Consider the following 17,862-nt stretch of genomic DNA (forward strand, 5'->3'; position numbering starts at 1 on the left):
GGGGCGCGAACCCGTGTCCCCTGCATTGGCAGGCGGACTCTCAACCACTGCGCCACCAGGGAATCCCTGATTTTAAACTTTTGAACCTTGGGTTCTCATCACCATTGTATCCTTTCTCTATTTCACCTTTCTGCCAGAATTTGCAGTTTTAGTTTTCATTGTCTTATGAGAAGCTGTGGCATGTTAAAAATCCATTTGTGTGTGAAAGAAGGTTTTTGATTGTGGGTTTTTTTTTTCACCCAGCCAGTTTTAATGCTGCAGATGTAGTTTTATAATGAGCCAATATAATCACTGCCACTGATGAGCACAGATATTTGATCTGGAAAACCTGTGGATATGGTTCAAAGTTATTTTCATAATCTTTGTTTTTTAGGAAGTTTATAGTGAGCCATCTGATGTCTGTGTACATTGTAAATAAATTGCTAGAGAAGCTTTCTAACATTTAGAAGTAGATTGGATTTAGAGTTTCCTTCAGTATTTTCTACCCACCTTATTAAGGATATAAATTGTTATTAAATGAAAGTGTAACAGTTGGATGCCACATCAGCTTATGTGCATGCATTTTTTTTTTTTTTTTTTTAATTTTTGGCTGTGCCGTGCATCATGCAGGATCTTAGTTCCTTGATCAGGGATGGAACCCAGACCCCCTTCAGTGGAAGCTCAGACTCTTAACCACTGGACTGCCAGTGAAGTCCCCAGGCAGATATTTTGAATGAAGAACTGTTTAACTTGAAGGATTCAGAAATTTATAACTTCATTAAGAAATATATAAGTTTTAGGTCTAGAACTGTATGCTGGATTTCTGAAATTATATAAGGAGATTGTTGTGGGTTTTGCTGAAATGATTTGAAATTTCCTTTTGTATATGTGATTCAAGTTTAATAGGTCTTTATGCCAGTGTTTACCTAAACTACTAGTTCATAATAATGCAAATAGGATAGAAATATGAAGAAAGCTTTAAAAAAAACTTCCCCATGCAATTTTCCTACTTTTAAAACTGTTTTTCAGTTTTTTCTTTCTGATTGTCCATCAAGCATAGGTTGACTTGGTGAAATTATAATTTTACTCAGATCAAAATAGATCTCACATAGTTTTTAAAAACATAACTGAAACATTCCCACAGCAGTACTTTTTTTTTTTTTTTTTTTTTTTTCCTTTGGGGCTTTTTACACTTGAGGTCTTGTCTCTGGGTAGAAGTTGCGTTTTCATTGTGTTAAATGAATTTTGTCTTTTTTTTTTTTTAATGACCTTTTTGCTTTAATTTGACACTTTAAATATACTAGATCAATTTTGTCTTTTTTTTTTTTTTAATGACCTTTTTGCTTTAATTTGACACTTTAAATATACTAGATCATGTTCTATTTAGTAACACTTTATTATGGAAGAAATACAAGTGAAAAATTTGTCTCATTTGAAAAAAATACAATTTTTGACATGTATAAATAACTTCTGTTTTAAAGGTATTGCTATTAAGGAGTCAGCAAAAGTGGGTGATCAAGCTCAAAGGAGAGTGATGAAAGGTGTTGATGACCTAGACTTCTTCATTGGTGATGAAGCAATAGAAAAGCCTACATATGCAACAAAGGTATATTTTTATGATTTGTGTAAATATAAATAACATTTTCTTTCAAAAAATTAGTTCTATAATTGTGCCACTTGGAATTTCAGTCAGTTACAAGCCTAATACCCTCAACCTCTTCACAATAGAAATTTCTTCTTCTCTGTGGCTCCTCCCAGCCTCGCTTTGACTGTACTGGTTTTTTCCCCAAGAGGAAGATTTTAGCCGCTTCAGGTGAGCAGTATTTACTTTTTCCATCTCAGAATCAGCAATGTGATTGGCTTTCTCTTGCCTCCACATCGCCACACCTAGAGATATTTCCCTCCTGTCTTTATTCAGACCCACACTTTCTGCCCTTTTGAAGCCTATGTCATCTGGAAGTGCCACTTACTTTTCTCCTTTTTATCTTTTTCCCTTTCTTGTTTGTTCTCTACCATTCTTCCTCTTTCTCCCTTATTATTGAGGTATAATTTATATACAGTAAAATAGGTAAGGCTTAGTTACACAGTTTAAAAATTTTTGTGACTGTAATCATAAAAGTTCAGGACATAGAACAAGTCTAGTAACCCAGATGCTTTCCTTGTGTCTGCTCCCACAGTCACTACCCCACCTGCACCAGAAGGGAAACACTATTCAAATTGACTTTACCTAATTTGCACATTTCTTCCTTGGTCCCTCTTTTCTTCCATTTTAGTAATTTATTCATTAACAAACAACTACCATGTATAAACAACTTTACTAAATGCTGAGATTAAATAAGAAAAATGGCTTTCCTGCCTTCAAGTCTATTATAATTGGTGGAAAGGAAGCCATTGAAGAAATAATTATAAGTGTCTTGTAGTTATACACATAATTGGCTCTTGGAGCTTAGAAACAAGACAGAACTGGAGAAAAATATTTAGAAGGTATTAGTTACCTTTGGAAGGGGTAAGATTCCCTAGGGGTAGGCCTAGGACAGAGCCTGATCAATGCATCATTTAGATTTGGATGGAGGAGGAAAGCCTACAAAGGAGACTGAGAAGGCATAGTTAGAGAGACTGGGTAAACAGGAAGGAGAGATAAAGAGTGTGGAATGCTGCGATCAAGTAAGCTAGAGCCCATAGATTATTTGCTGTCTTTAGCTACAAGGATGTCATTTATAACCTTAATAAGAATAGTTTTAGAAGAGCAATGAGGCTGGATTAAAGTAGATTGGATTATGAATGACAAGGAAAAAATGACAGTAATATTCAGTGAGGTTTAGCTTTGATTGGGAAGGAGAGATGTCTATAAGTCAGTTTTAGAATAATTAACATCTTAATTATGTTACATCTTCCAATCCATGAACATGGCCTTTCTTTCCATTTATTTAAATTTTATAGAAAAGGGAAATCTCCAACACACAAAAAAAAAAAGAAAGAAAGAAAAAGAGATTAAAGTAACAGGAAAGATGGAGTATAATACAGGGCTCTTGACAAAGTTAAAGGGATGGAATCCAGATGATCTAATTGATATATGGAGGATCTCTTACATTATAAAAAGTGAAAAAGAAAAAAGAGGTAAGTATGGAATCAGTTTTATAGATTTGGTGAAGAAAAGTTGGATTCCTGACTGTTGGCTTTTGCTTTCCTTGTGAAATACATGGTGATGTTATCTCTGCTGCCCAGTAAATAAGGGGGGAGAAAGTGAAATCTGAGTGATAGGGAGAATATTTAAAATCATCACTGTGGATAACAGAGTAGGGAAACAAAGGCTTGCCAGGTAAATTTAGGTACATTTGGGAATAGCAATTATGAATTCTTAGTTTTATCAACCAGTTCTGTGTGATTTGTGTGATCAGCATTCTGGGTATAGGCAAGTTTAGGGTAGGACTGTGCTGAGTTGGGTTTTGGTAGATGGAATGACAAAAGGAAGTATGAATAGTCAAAGTGATGGGGCCTAAAATCTAAACTGTGTATGTGTTTGTGTGTGTTGTGAGGGGGATGGTTTTTGGCGAGGGAAGAATTACAACAGCCAGTGGACTGCAAGTCTAATTGTGATCGAGAGAGATATAGTGAGGTGCTGGCGTATGCTAGAAGGATAAGAAGTTGTGATCAGAGAGGGGTGTACTTGCATTTCAGGGATTTAGAGATGATAGTGATGATCTAAACTGTGACCAAAATGGAAAAGACACCTTTGAATGTGACGAAGTCGGTGAGCTGAACACATTTTCATGTCTTCCAAATGCAACGAACACACCAAAACGACAAAAATTCTTTCAGTCCTACCTTCTTTCCTCAGCATTTTAGCTATTGTTTTATTTTCCTCTTTTAAAACCGAACTTCTTATTTAGTCTCATTATTTGATAAGTTCTTTGTTAAATCCAATTATATGTAACAATTTTCATCCTTCTTGATTTGTCTTTCTTTCACAAGATTACTCTGCTGGTTCTCTTCCTAACGTGGACTATTCTTTTTATTTGTTACTTGTTTATTTTTTTCCCCTACTGTCACTGGTTCTTTATCCTTTGCCTACTACTCAAATGTCAGTATTTCCCAGGTACTGTCTTTGATTCTCTTTTATTTCTTTATTAGAGACTTTCTCTAGGTGGTCTCATCCACACCTTTGTCAACAACCACAGCCTACATCTCTACTTCCAATTCCCTGACCCCATTTCCAAGTACCTACTGTCACCTACCTACTACCTGGCTCTTGAGTTTAATATACTCAAAACAAAATTTATTACATATACTCTACCCTTGCTTATTCCAAGATAAGACAAAACACAACTTTTGTGCCTTGATTAATAGATCCTTTCCATCCTGACTCTAGAGCTAGAAACCTAGTGATGATATCTTTGAGTTTTTTCCTCGTAGTGACAGAAATCTTGAATCTGGCCTAGCGTTATTTACAGCACAACTGGGGCTCTTAGTCTTTCTTCCTTGGTTCTTTTAAGATTCATTTCAGCTTTCCCAATGCTGCTATAATAATCTTATTAAAAATTGAAGCTATTCTTGTTTATACCCTGCTTGAAAATTTCTACTGATGTTCTGTTTCTTATAGAATAAAACCCCAATACAAGGCAAGTAATAGTTTTTGAGAAGCTGGTCCCCTTCATGTAGAACTGATCTATCTGTCTACACCCCTTTCCCTAAAGGCACACGTGTTTTTCATTGATAACTGTTGTGTTTGTATATTATTGCAGTGTTTGTGTGTATTTTTTTCTATTCTCTATTTACCTCACCCCCTGAAAACAAAATTAACAAGGTTGCTCCTTTAAGACCCAGCTTAGATACGACCTCCTCAGTCATAGAGGAATAGGAGCCTTCCCATTTTCCCTCTGAAGCCAAGTTGATCATCTTGTCCTAGGTACTTTATTTCCTTAAAAACTTACAATGTTATGTTTGTATCTATTTCTTTCACTGGACAACTTCTTATGGCAGGATGTTCATGTCCTTAGCATTTGTGCCAATGGTTATAGTAGGTGCACAATAATAAATGAGGAATAAATGAATAAATAACAGAACATTAAAATATATCAATTCCAGTAATATTATAAAATGAATGATGTAGTACATTTTTTCCTTTCCTAAAGCAAAGTGGGGAGTAAAAGTTATTTTTTAAGTATAATGACTTAGAAAGTATCTAGAAGGCTATGGTGAAATGTGGATATTAGGAATTAATAGATAAAAGGTTTAATTTAATGATTGAGTAGATGACTGTAGGCTATTTATTTCACTAATGCATTCAGCCTTAAGTACTGGGTGTGTATTTGTACTATGTGCATGGAACTATATTTTTTTGTTTATTTTTTTTTTGTATATTTTTTGAAGTTTTATGCCTACATTTTTACTTTGCTTAAGGAAGTCTTCATGTATTCAGAATACTAATCTTTAGTTACATGTGTTGTGAAACTATTTTATTGCAGAGATTCACAGACTTTCTCAGTGCCCTTAGTGTCTCAGTAAAATTTTTTACAGTGTCACTTAGAAAGGAATTACTAACAGTTCTGTTTGTTAAGTAGCAACTTAGTAGCCACTTGAAAAAAATAAGACGTATTTTTAATTGTTGAATAATCACAATTACTAGCAGGATGCATGTGCCTGTCGGGCACTTCACAGTTTCTTACACCTGGAATCAGATTGCACATCACCATCCTCATTTCTTATTGTACATGGGATTTTTGGAGGAGGTTTTTCGTTTTCATCATAGCAACTGCTGGCAACCCAGCTTTTCAAAGAAGTGATATTACTTGAAGGGAATCTAGTATGATCTGATGTTGAAACTGAACTACTTTAAAATAGTAGGTATGCGGTGCCAAACTGATTCTGAGTATCACCAAATTTCCCTGGAAAATGTAAAATATTTGCGGCGTCTTTGAGAATTTGCTGTAGTACCCTGGGGCTCTGTTTTGGAACCATGGTTCTATAACAAATACATATGACTTGTCTTATAAAATTTTGCTTGCTTGATTTATGGTTATTTTTGCTCTATACTTACCAACTGTGTTTTATATGTTAGGCACACAACAAGTACTTGTGAGAGAGCTAATAAAGATTAAGCAAATTGTCATAACCTGTAATTTTCACAGGCTAAATTTTAATAGGTTACGTTTCCATTATTACAAAATTTTTAGCAATCTCGAAAGACCAGTACAATGACCTTCCATCTAGACTGAACAGTTTTTAACATTTTGACTTATTTGCATTGTGTTTTTTAATTGAAATATCTGAAAATATGTTGTAGAAATAATTTCTTTTATCTCTAAATAGTTAAGTATGCATCTTCTAATGATCTGCGTGTCATTAGCACACCTAAGAAATGCTATCCTCATCTAATACTCACTAATGATCTGTTTTATTTTTGATTTTTTCTGATATTAGTAAAGATTTAATTCCTATTTTATTTTTTGTTTTAATAGTGGCCAATCCGCCATGGTATAGTTGAAGATTGGGACTTGATGGAAAGGTTTATGGAGCAAGTGATCTTTAAATATTTAAGGGCGGAACCTGAAGACCATTATTTTCTTTTGGTAAGTACAAATTTTAATTTCTGTGAGGAAATTTTTGAAGAAATTTAATGAGAATGTTTTCATCGCATCTGTACTCATAGGACATATGTTCTTGTTTACTGAATTGTCATGTATCTAAAGACTTTGTTATAAAGCTGTATCATCTTTAGTATCTTCAGTAAGTTTCAGGGGAAAAAGTTGGAGACATGGCAGTTTCTTTTTTAAAAAAATAACTGGTCTGATTATTATTTCATTTGTAATTCTTGGTAACAAAGTACAATATAATTTAATTTTTAAACTTTTCTCTTTCTTTTTTTTTTTTTTTTTTTTTTTTAACCAAAGCAATGCATGTTCATAATGTTAAAAAATCAAGTGCTATGATACCAGATTTAAATTAAAATTTTCCTTCCTCACCTCTCCCTACCCTTGAACCCTTGATTCCCCCCAGGCAAACACTTTAAATTTTTAAGGAGTTTTTCTTGATAGTTATATCATGTATTTCTTGTATTTTTGTTTGTTTATTTATGTTAATTTTTTTGCTGCATTGGGTCTTCGTTGCGGCGCGCAGGCTTCTCATTGTCGTGGCATCTCTTGTTGCGGAGCACGGGCTCTAGGTGCGTGGGCTTCAGTAGTTGTGGCACGCTGTCTCTAGAGCTCAGGCTCAGTAGTTGTGGCGCACGGGCTTAGTTGCTCCGCGGCATGGGGGATCATCCCGGACCAGGGCTCGAAGCCATGTCCCCTGCGTTGGCAGGCGGATTCTTAACCACTGTGCCACCAGGGAAGCCCGTATTTTTGTTTTTTTTAAATATTAGACAGTCTATTAACTTCCTGCTAGGTAAGATGAGTAGTTAGTTCTTTTCCTTTTATCCCCTCCTTAACACAAAATCCTTACCTTCTCCCTCTTTCTGTGACATAGTTTAATTTTGGGTTAAATTAATATTTTAATATTTTTAATATTTAATATTTTACTGTGATTGTGAATATTGTTTATGGTTGGACCATAAACATAAAGTTGAAAAGAACCTTGCAGTGAACGCCTCAGCGGTCATGGCTCAGTGGCCCAGCCGCTCCGGGGCATGTGGGATCTTCCCGGACCAGGGCACGAACCTGCGTCCCCTGCATCGGCAGGCGGACTCTCAACCACCGCGCCACCAGGGAAGCCCCATCTTATTTTTTTAATCACCTCAAAATGAGTTGCAGATGGAGTCATTTCATCCCTAAATACTACATTATCATCAACTAGAGTTTATTATTGTTTACATTTTTTCTTTTATATAAAACTTACATTCTTTAAAATCACACATCTTAACCCTACCATTTTATGGGTTTGACTGGGCATTGGCAGACTTTCTCTAAAGCTAGTTAGTAAATATTTTTGTCTTTGTGGACCATGTGGTCTCTTTTGCAGCTGCTTAATTAGCTCTGCTGTTGTAGTAGGAAGCAGCCATAGGCAATACTTAAATGAGTGGCTATGGCTGTGTTCCAATAAAATTCTGTTTACAGAAAGAAGTGGTGGACTAGATTTGGCCTGCAGGATGCATCATGTAGTTTGCCCATCCCCTGGGTTTGACAGATGCATACATCTGTGTAACCTAAACCCTTATTAAGATAACAGAGCATTACTATTAACCTGGAAAGTTATCTCATGCCCTTTTCTAGTTAATCCCTGCCCCCATGCCCTGGAGGCAACCCTTGTTCAGATTTTTTCCAATACATACATGTTTTGCTTATATTTGAGTTTCATGTAAACGGAATTGTACAAGATGTGCTCTTTGGTAAGACTTCACTCATCATAATCTTAAGATTCATCCATGTTGTTGCATATACAAGTAATTTGTTGCTTTTTGTTGCTGGGTCGTATTCCATTGTATGCCTCCCTGTCCATTTTCCTGTTGATAATCACCTGGGCTGTTCCAAGTTTTTGACTATGAATATTTTTTGGGTACTGTGAACATTCTTAAACAAGTCTTTTTGTGGACATGTTTTTATTTTTCTTGTGTAAATACCTAGATATGGAATTGCTGTGTCACAGGAAAGATGCATGATTGATTTTATAGGAAACTTTCAGAACTTTTTCCAGGGATTGTACCTTTTTGCACACCCACCAACAATGTGTTAGTGATCTGGTTACGTATCCAGATCCAGCATTTGATGTGTCAGTCTTTTTAATTTTAGCCATTCTGGTTGGGTGGGTAAACCTTCTCATTTTGGTTTTAATTTGCATTTTTCTGATGACTGATGATATTGAGTACTTTTTCATGTGATTATTAGCTATTTGTATATTTTCCTTGTGAGGTCTTCTGATTATATTTTATTTTGTATAGAATTTCTGCTTTTCTTGGAGTTTATAATTTAACTGCCTTCGTTTTTTAGTTTGCTTAATTTTATATGTAACTCTTACTGAATTATTTTCAAACTCTTGAACATAGTCCAAAACCCTCCTAAGTAAGTTTAAACACATCAAGTAGTTTAGAAGTTAAAGGTTTTACATATGGAAAAAGTCTAATCCTCGTTAATTTTCTAAAAAAAATTTTATAGTGTCTTTTAAAGTTAAAAAAATGATTTTATTTGTAATGAATTTAAGTTTTATCTGTCTTTCTTTTGCAATTTATGTTCATTAAATTTAAGCAGTCATTCCTTACCTCAAGGTCAAAAAGATAATTTTTCTGTATTTCTTAAGTTTAAAGTTTTGCCCTTCAAGTTTAAATGTTTGAGATAACAAACAGGATTGGATAGTCAAATCAGATTAATAAGAATGATGTCTTATGTAGTTTCAAGCTTTGGTAATATAAAATGATTTAGGTATTCCTGAGGCATAAGTGAAACATGAAGTCCAGGATTTTGAGGGCTATTCCTTAGGTCCTTTCTTGCCTCTTTGGGATGTGTTCTGGCCCAGACTTAACCCGCAGGTTTCTAAGTCACTTGATGTATGCGATCACATAACTTAAACTGAAGAAACATCTTAAACTGTGTAAACATTTCCGTTTTATACTCTAGCAGTTATATAAACATACAGATCTGTTTGAGTTCTCTACTGTTTTTTTTTGTTCTCTGTGTCTTTATTTTTGTACCTCTGAGTTTAATGACTTTTAAATACAGTGTTTGAAATACATTATTTCTCATGTAAAAATTATCTATAAATTTATCAAAATAATTTGATATTGCATACTTAAAATCTTACTCAATTTAATAGACTGAACCTCCACTGAATACTCCAGAAAACAGGGAATATACTGCTGAAATAATGTTTGAGTCCTTCAATGTTCCAGGCTTGTACATTGCTGTACAGGTAAGCAAGTTTATAAGTCAAAATAACCTTGACTCTTAAATTTTAATCTGGTTTAATTCACTCTTAAAATATATGTATATTTTTCTTAACCTCAAAGCGTATCATAGTTCTCTACTGAACTGATAATTTAGAAATTGTATTAGAATGGATGTATTTAGTTAGTAAAAGGGAAATGTTAAAGGAAGTAAGTTAATGGTTTTTGGATAAATCAAGACCTTTTCTAGAACAGAAATAAGGGAACTGATAGTTATTGAGAATTTACTCTATGTCAAGAATTTTCTGTACACATTCATTTACCCTTGTAACATTCACTGTGTCCTTTTTTTGTAGTCTGTTTTGAGTGACTTACCACTACATATATTTGACCACTGCCTCCTTTGTGCCCCTCTGTATCCTGTATATCACAAATCCCCATAATATTTTATTGCATTTAATTTGTGTATATATCTGTATGGAACAGCTTCTCTCCCATCCCTCAGGATCAGAGCTTACTTCTTACTTGTTTTTTAACGCTGTAGCAATTGTGATACCTGGCATATCACAAATGCTTAAAAAGTATATAAATTACTGTGTAGTTTTGTTAGCCCACAGTTATTATGGTGTGATCCTGTGTTAAAATAGGAGGATGGCCTAGTTACCTTTTTAGGTCCCTTTCAGCTATTATATTGCAAGTAGGTAAGATAAAGCCAGCTTAGTTCTGTTTTTAATTAATTAATTATTTATCTTGTTCGAGGCTTGGATTTGTATGAAATTTAGGTAGTTTTTTAAAAAATGAACTAGCTTCATTAATTTCTTAATTTGCAAACTCTTTTAATAGAAAAAATTATACTTTATTGCCTATGCCAAGATTTTTTGCAGAAATACATTATTTCATCAACTTTGCTTTCCTCATTAAATCATAGTATTTGGAAGTGTGCAATGGCCTTTTCTGGTTAAATAGCTTGATACATATTCCTAAATGCATGTTGCACTTAGAAAATTTGGAGCTAATCTTATGAGTGATACTTAGTATAGCCATCTATGTACTGAATAACTCTGCTGATTGGTGGTTGTGTGCTTCTCTACCTTACTTTGTGGTATGTTACAGGCTAGGCCATATATACATCGTTTTAAGTCCTGTACTGTATTATCTCTTGTTAGTCTTCCATATGTTAGTACCGTACTATCTCATGTTAGTCTTCCACATTTTGGGGGGGTATAGGAGGAAAACGGCCCTCACTAAAATATCGAAAATTTGTAAACATGCCCCTAATGTAAGCCTGTAAGTTGTCTTAATAATATGTAGGTTGAGAACAATTTTATTGTATAATATAAATTAATTTTGTGTATTCTCTTTCCAAAGATACTACATTTAAAATTGCATAAAGTACTCCAGTAAAAAAATTTTTTCTAATAACTCTTTGTTATTATTTTTTGCCTGTCATATTTCTTTTTGTTCAAGGCTGTTCTTGCCTTAGCTGCATCGTGGACCTCCAGACAAGTAGGAGAACGGACGTTGACCGGTACGGTAATAGACAGTGGAGACGGTGTCACTCATGTCATCCCTGTGGTAAGGATAGTTTAAAATTACTGAACAGGATATCAGATAACACCTGGAAAAGTTAAATTATATGAATTAATGCCACCTTTTAAAAACTTTAAATATTACACTTAAAAATTTGATGTAATTTGACCATTGTTTAGCTATAGCTGTGTTTTGCTCAAATTATTATTAGAACTTTGTAAACAAATTCCAGATTTTTTTTTTTGCTATAGGTTTGTACTACAGTTAAAAATAATTAGAAGATTATTAGAAATAGTTTCTAATTCCTAATTAGGATATGATGAATTAGAGTATCTGGAATGGAAATATGCCTTTCTTGTCTTAAACGTGGAACTCAGTTTTCCAGTTTGGATGCATCTGTTTGTGTGTTAGCCAGTTAATAGTTTTTCTTATCCTTAATTAACAGATTTCTTACTGGTCATGGGTTATCTACTAAATAGCAGTTAGTCGGAAGTACATGACCATTAATGACTTTTGGGGAATTACGTTTTTGAATTAAAAAGCTCAAGTTGTGATTGTGCTTCATGGTTTGGATTTAATCAAGCATGTTAAGAAAAATGCATCAGATTGGATTATTTGTGAGAGAGAGCATTTTTCTGCCAAAGCCTTTCTGCTTCCAATTTTTAATGACAAATTAGATTTTTTATTGTGTCTAATAGATTCAAAATGACTACTTGAATTCATACTAATTATTATTGGGTGCGTATATGTAGAAAGGTTTGTTTTAAAGTAATTTTTATGTTATATTGAATAACGTGTAAGGAATGAAATTATTTAGAACTTTTATTTTTTCATTATTCTTATTCCTCTTTTTAATGCATCAGGCAACCTCTGTTGAAGATTACATCCTCCGAGTGTGACTACTTTTGGATTAGATGTCATAATTTATTCTTCTGATGTCATAATAGTAATAATTGCCCTTTAAAAAAATGCGAACTTCCTTGCGATATAATTCACACACCATACAATTCACTCATTTAGTGTGTACCATTCAGTGTTTTATTGTATATTCATAAAGTGCATCCATTACCAGAGTCAATTTTAAAACATTTTTATCACTCTAAAAAGAAACCCTGTATCTTTTAGCATTCACTGTCCCCCCATAGCTTTAGCCCCTGGCAACCACTAGTCTACTTTCTGTCTCTGTATATTTGCCTGTTCTGGATACTTCATTTAAATGGAGTCACTCTTTTTTTCTTTTTTTTAAAACATTTGTCACCAGGTTTTTGTTTTTGTTTGTTTGTTTTTATTTTTGTCTGTGTTGGGTCCTCGTTGCTGTGCTCGGGCTTTCTCTAGTTGCGGCAAGCGGGGGCTACTCTTTGTTGTGGTGCGTGGGCTTCCCATTGACGTGGCTTCTCTTGCAGCACGGGCTCTAGGTACGCGGGCTTCAGTAGTTGTGACTCACGGGCTCTAGAGCGCAGGCTCAGTAGTCGTGGTACCCTGGCTTAGTTGCTCCGCAGCATGTGGGATCTTCCCAGACCAGAGCTCAAACCCGTGTCCCCTGCATTGGCAGGTGGATTCCTAACCACTGTGCCACCAGGGACGTCCTAGAGTCACTCTTTTGTGACTGCCCTCTTTCACGTAGCCCAGTGTTTCAAGATTTATCCATGTTGTAGCATGTATAGTACTTCATTTCTTATTATTGCTAAATAATATTTCATTGTATGGATATTCTACATTTTATTTTATTGCCATTGGGGGATATTTTAATATCTTGGAAGTTAGGATGTGTCCAACATTTTGATGGCTTTTTATAATTTAGTTGGCATATTTTTCTTTCTTAGTGCTACATATTCTTCTCCCAAAAGGGAACAATAATAGTGACCTATGTCATAAAACTGTTTTGAGGATTAAATAATGCATATATGTATGTTGCTTAGAGATACATAAAGATTCTTAAAATGTTCATTTAAAATTCTCATTTAAACCTCACGATCTATGCTGTAGATTATATTATCCTTTGAGGACTTCAGTTTACTCATTTATAAAATGCAAATAACTGAGTTGCTTAAGATCACCAAATCCTAGGTCGTGGGGCTAGGATCTGGACTTGTTCTTCCTGACCACAGTCTTGTCTTAACATCTACACAATTAAGGAGTAATATTATTATCTTGATAATTAATATTAGAATAGGTAATTTGCAAAAAGAAGTTACCAACTTGGAAAAGAAAGAGTTTTAGTAAGAATATTAAGAATTGGGTATTCCTGTGATTTTCCTGCCTTCTTTTGAATTAATGGACTGTTTTTTATAATTTCAGTTTATCTTTTTTTATTGACTTATTAGCTACGCTATGTATTTCTTTGTTACTGTCATTTATTTTTTGGTGGTATTTGCTCTAGGGCTCATAGTAAACATCTCTAATTAGTCTAACTACAAATAATATTTTACCATTTCATAAACAAGAATGTTATGTTGTTAATGAAATTTAATTTTGCTACATTATTTTTGTACTTCTCAGTTGTATTAGTAAGTTTATGAATTCATTCTGCAGAATTAAAATTATTTGGAATTATGATGGTACATGGACTGCCTCAGGCTTGTGAAGTTGGTACCTACTTTATTAGGAAAATGATAGCCACCTTGTGGGTTAATGATCAAATTTCTTACAATGCAATCTAAATTTTTTACTGAAATTACAGAAGATTTAAAACTAATATCCTGTTTGAAGTCTGTTATCTAAAACCTTTAATACTTCTGAAACTCACTGTTTCTTTGTTGTTGAGTCATTTCAGTCTTGGTTGTAAACTCTTATCAGTAGGAGAGTAAATCTAAGCTTTGTTCATAAGTTTTGTTCATTCTTGTTCATAATATCTGTACAGTATTATAAATTCTATGCTAAGTTAACTGTGAGGAATACAGTTGAGGAATAAAGACTAGAAGAATTCTCCTGGGATAAAGCAATACTTAAGGATACAAATAGAGTAATCTGAGAAATTGGTCTTTAATGATTGATTTTAGGTGATACTGGTTTTTGAAAACGTTGAAAGTAAATTTGACACTTTTTTTTTCATCTAGGCTGAAGGGTATGTGATTGGCAGCTGTATTAAGCACATTCCAATCGCAGGACGAGATATAACATATTTTATTCAGCAATTGCTGAGAGACCGAGAAGTAGGAATTCCTCCAGAGCAATCCTTGGAAACTGCTAAGGCAGTAAAGGTAAAAAAAAAAAAAAAAAAAAAAAAAAAAAGTTAAGAATATAATTTAGTTAAAAATTAAAATCACGTTATAATATGAACATGAAAAATTCTTAAGTCAAGAACAGTAGTTTAAAAAAAACTTTTGTAAATCAGTTGCAAACCACTACTCTTAATTACATGTATTTTTTCTCTGTATTTCTTGTAGGAAATTTTGGGAGAGTATCAACCCTTTGCTTGCTCTCACCACATTTCACATTTGAGAGGACTAACATATAAGAACATTTATACCAGCTGACTTCAACATACATTTTTATGATTATTCTCTTTAGTAAAAATAAATGTAGCGTGCCCTCGGAGGTACTGTGGGTTCTGTTCCAGACCACTGCAATAAAGCGAATATCGCAATAAAGCGAGTCACACAAAGTTTTTGGTTTTCCAGTGTATTTAAAAGTTATATTTACACTATACTGTAGTCTATTAAGTGGCAATAGCATTATGTCTATTAAAAAATGTACATACCTGAATTAAAAAATACTTGTTGCTAAAAGATGCTAACCGACATCTGATAATGCAGAGATGCCAGAAAAGTTCAGTTTGTAAAAAACACAGTATTGGTGAAGCACAGTAAAACAGGGTATGCCTGTAATTAGTTCACTTCAGTGTCCTCACATCTTATTTTCGCTGACTTCTTTATTTTTAATTCTAGCAGTTTTCTGTTACAACAAAATTTTTGATGTCATTGATTCATTTGGCTGTAGAATAGAGGCAATGGTTGGCTCAAGTGATATGGCCCATAGAAGAAAAATGTGAAGGCTGTGTAAGGTATTTTAATAATTTGTATGCTACACCAGGGTTTCATGCAAAATACCAAAATATTTAACATTGCTTTTTAAATTTATCATTTGTCAACATAACTAAAAAATTTCATTGGGTCTCACATATGTTTTGAATATGTCAAAGCAGCACTTCCCAGGTAAAAATAACTCCATATATTTGACAGTCTTTGCATGATTATAGTGTTTTCCTTGCTTATCAAAGGATAGGAATGAAGATGAATTTACTACTTCCTAGGTAGTAAAGGAACTTGTAAGTGGTTGCCAAAAGTCACCTCAGGTAGGTGGCATCAAAATTAAATATGTAAAAAGTTAATATGAACACTACTGTTTCAGCATCTTTGGGAAATCTCTGGAGTTTAAAAATTAACAAAAACACCAAGGAATTGTTCTAGAGCATACTAGTGCTCAGCCTTAATGTCTTTTAAGGATCATCATTTCCATGTAATTCGTGCTTCCAAGATTTGGAGAAAGAAGACCTAATATGACATACTCAAATTATCTTCTGTTTTCCAGTATTCTTTCCCATTATGTGTGTTGATTATCAGTAATAATATTTGTACCTATCTTGGATAGAATCCTTGATGTATACAAATATGTGAAATGTGTGTTTTTCTTCAAAAAAAAAAAAAAAGAAATAGACTGGCAATCAGGAGTCCACAAATTGCAGATAGAAAGTTATAACATGTTTGAACTGCATTTTTTTTTTTTTTTTTTCGGTATGCGGGCCTCTCATTGTTGTGGCCTCTCCCGTTGCGGGGCGCAGGCTCCGGACGCGCAGGCTCAGCGGCCATGGCTCACGGGCCTAGCCGCTCCGCGGCATGTGGGATCTTCCCGGACCGGGGCACGATCCCGTGTCCCCCGCATCGGCAGGCGGATTCTCAGCCACTGCGCCACCAGGGAAGCCCTGAACTGCATTTTTGATGAAAACTTTTACTGAGGATGTATATCCAAATATGCAGTGATTCAGCCTTGCAGGTGATATAGTAAAAAAGAATAGTTTATATTTTCAGTTTTTTTTTCTTTTGCTCACTTAGCCCATAATCTTTTGTTCCAGATAGGTATTAAAGATCTATAGATGTAAAAAAAAAAAAATTTTAACTGAAGTTTAGTTGCTGTATAATATTATATAAGTTATAGGTGTACAATACAGTGATTCACAATTTTTAAAGGTTGTATTTCATTTAAAATATTGACTATATTCCCCATGTCGTACAATATATCCTTGAAGCTTATTTTATAGCTAATAACTTGTACCTCTTACTATATTAATTTGTGTGGTTATGTCAACTATTTATTCTCCAGTTCTTTGTGTATTTTATGTTTTCTTTTTTCTAAAATATGAACTCCTTTAATTCTTGAAACAGCATAAAATTTTGGATGACGTTAATGAGTGCTTTCATGAAATAGCACTGAAATATTAGAAATTGGCTCTTTAGTTTAAGTCTTATTCTCTTCATTTGTGAAACCTCAGTTATGTATAGGAGATGAGCTGTTCATTTTTAATACACATATGATAACATCCTAACAAAATTTTCTTCAGCTTAGTTTGCTAATTTTATTTTCTGAAGATGTTTTTTCATTTGATTTTAGTTTACTGAAAATATGCCATTCTGTTTTGCTTTTCCTAAAGCAAGAGGAAAAAATTACTCATTTCTTTTTCTAGGAGCGCTATAGTTATGTCTGCCCAGATTTAGTAAAAGAATTTAACAAGTATGATACAGATGGATCAAAGTGGATTAAACAGTATACTGGAATCAATGCTATCTCAAAGAAAGAATTTTCCATTGATGTTGGATATGAGAGATTCTTGGGACCTGAAATATTTTTTCATCCAGAGTTTGCTAATCCAGACTTTACTCAGCCTATCTCAGAAGTTGTAGATGAAGTAATTCAGAATTGTCCTATTGATGTCAGACGTCTTCTCTACAAGAATATTGTCCTCTCTGGAGGTTCAACCATGTTCAGGGACTTTGGACGTCGCTTGCAAAGCGATTTGAAAAGAACTGTAGATGCCAGGCTGAAATTAAGTGAGGAATTGAGTGGTGGTAGATTGACGCCAAAACCTATTGACGTACAAGTCATTACACACCACAGGCAGCGATATGCAGTTTGGTTTGGAGGATCCGTGCTGGCTTCCACACCTGAGTTCTACCAAGTATGCCACACCAAAAAGGATTATGAAGAAATTGGACCTAGCGTTTGTCGTCACAATCCAGTGTTTGGAGTCATGTCGTAAAATTGGCTTCACAGTTATTGGGGTTAGGGAGGTGGGGAAGAAATAATCTTTCTGATTACCTGTTCTGTCTGGAGGAGCACAGGCTCCGGACGCGCAGGCGCAGCTGCCATGGCTCACGGGCCCAGCCGCTCCACGGCATGTGGGATCTTCCCGGACCAGGGCATGAACCCCTGTCCCCTGCATCGGCAGGCGGACTCTCAACCACTGCACCACCAGGGAAGCCCAAGGATGGCTGGTTTTGAGGTTGTAAACCTGACTTGAAATAATAAGACCAAACATAATTATACAG

At 34.5% G+C, this 17,862-nt stretch overlaps 1 protein-coding gene across 2 annotated transcripts in view; it reads left to right on the forward strand.

Annotated features, from left to right (window-relative positions):
- LOC102984528 (actin related protein 3) overlaps positions 1–17,621 on the forward strand; it is a 42,326-nt gene extending 24,705 nt beyond the window's left edge. The window contains exons 2-7 of one of the 2 annotated variants that reach the window (XM_024114990.3): positions 1,461–1,585; positions 6,438–6,548; positions 9,721–9,816; positions 11,258–11,365; positions 14,377–14,520; positions 17,001–17,621. In XM_024114990.3, coding sequence (XP_023970758.1) covers positions 1,461–1,585; positions 6,438–6,548; positions 9,721–9,816; positions 11,258–11,365; positions 14,377–14,520; positions 17,001–17,573 — 1,157 coding nt within the window. In that variant the 3' untranslated portion in view covers positions 17,574–17,621. The remainder of the gene's footprint in view (positions 1–1,460; positions 1,586–6,437; positions 6,549–9,720; positions 9,817–11,257; positions 11,366–14,376; positions 14,521–17,000) is intronic. The other variant, XM_028501033.2, reaches the window with a different exon arrangement.
- Positions 17,622–17,862: the final 241 nt, after the last annotated feature.

This window comes from Physeter macrocephalus, chromosome 2, assembly GCF_002837175.3.
Source record: "Physeter macrocephalus isolate SW-GA chromosome 2, ASM283717v5, whole genome shotgun sequence".
Classification (NCBI taxonomy): Eukaryota; Metazoa; Chordata; class Mammalia; order Artiodactyla; family Physeteridae; genus Physeter; species Physeter macrocephalus.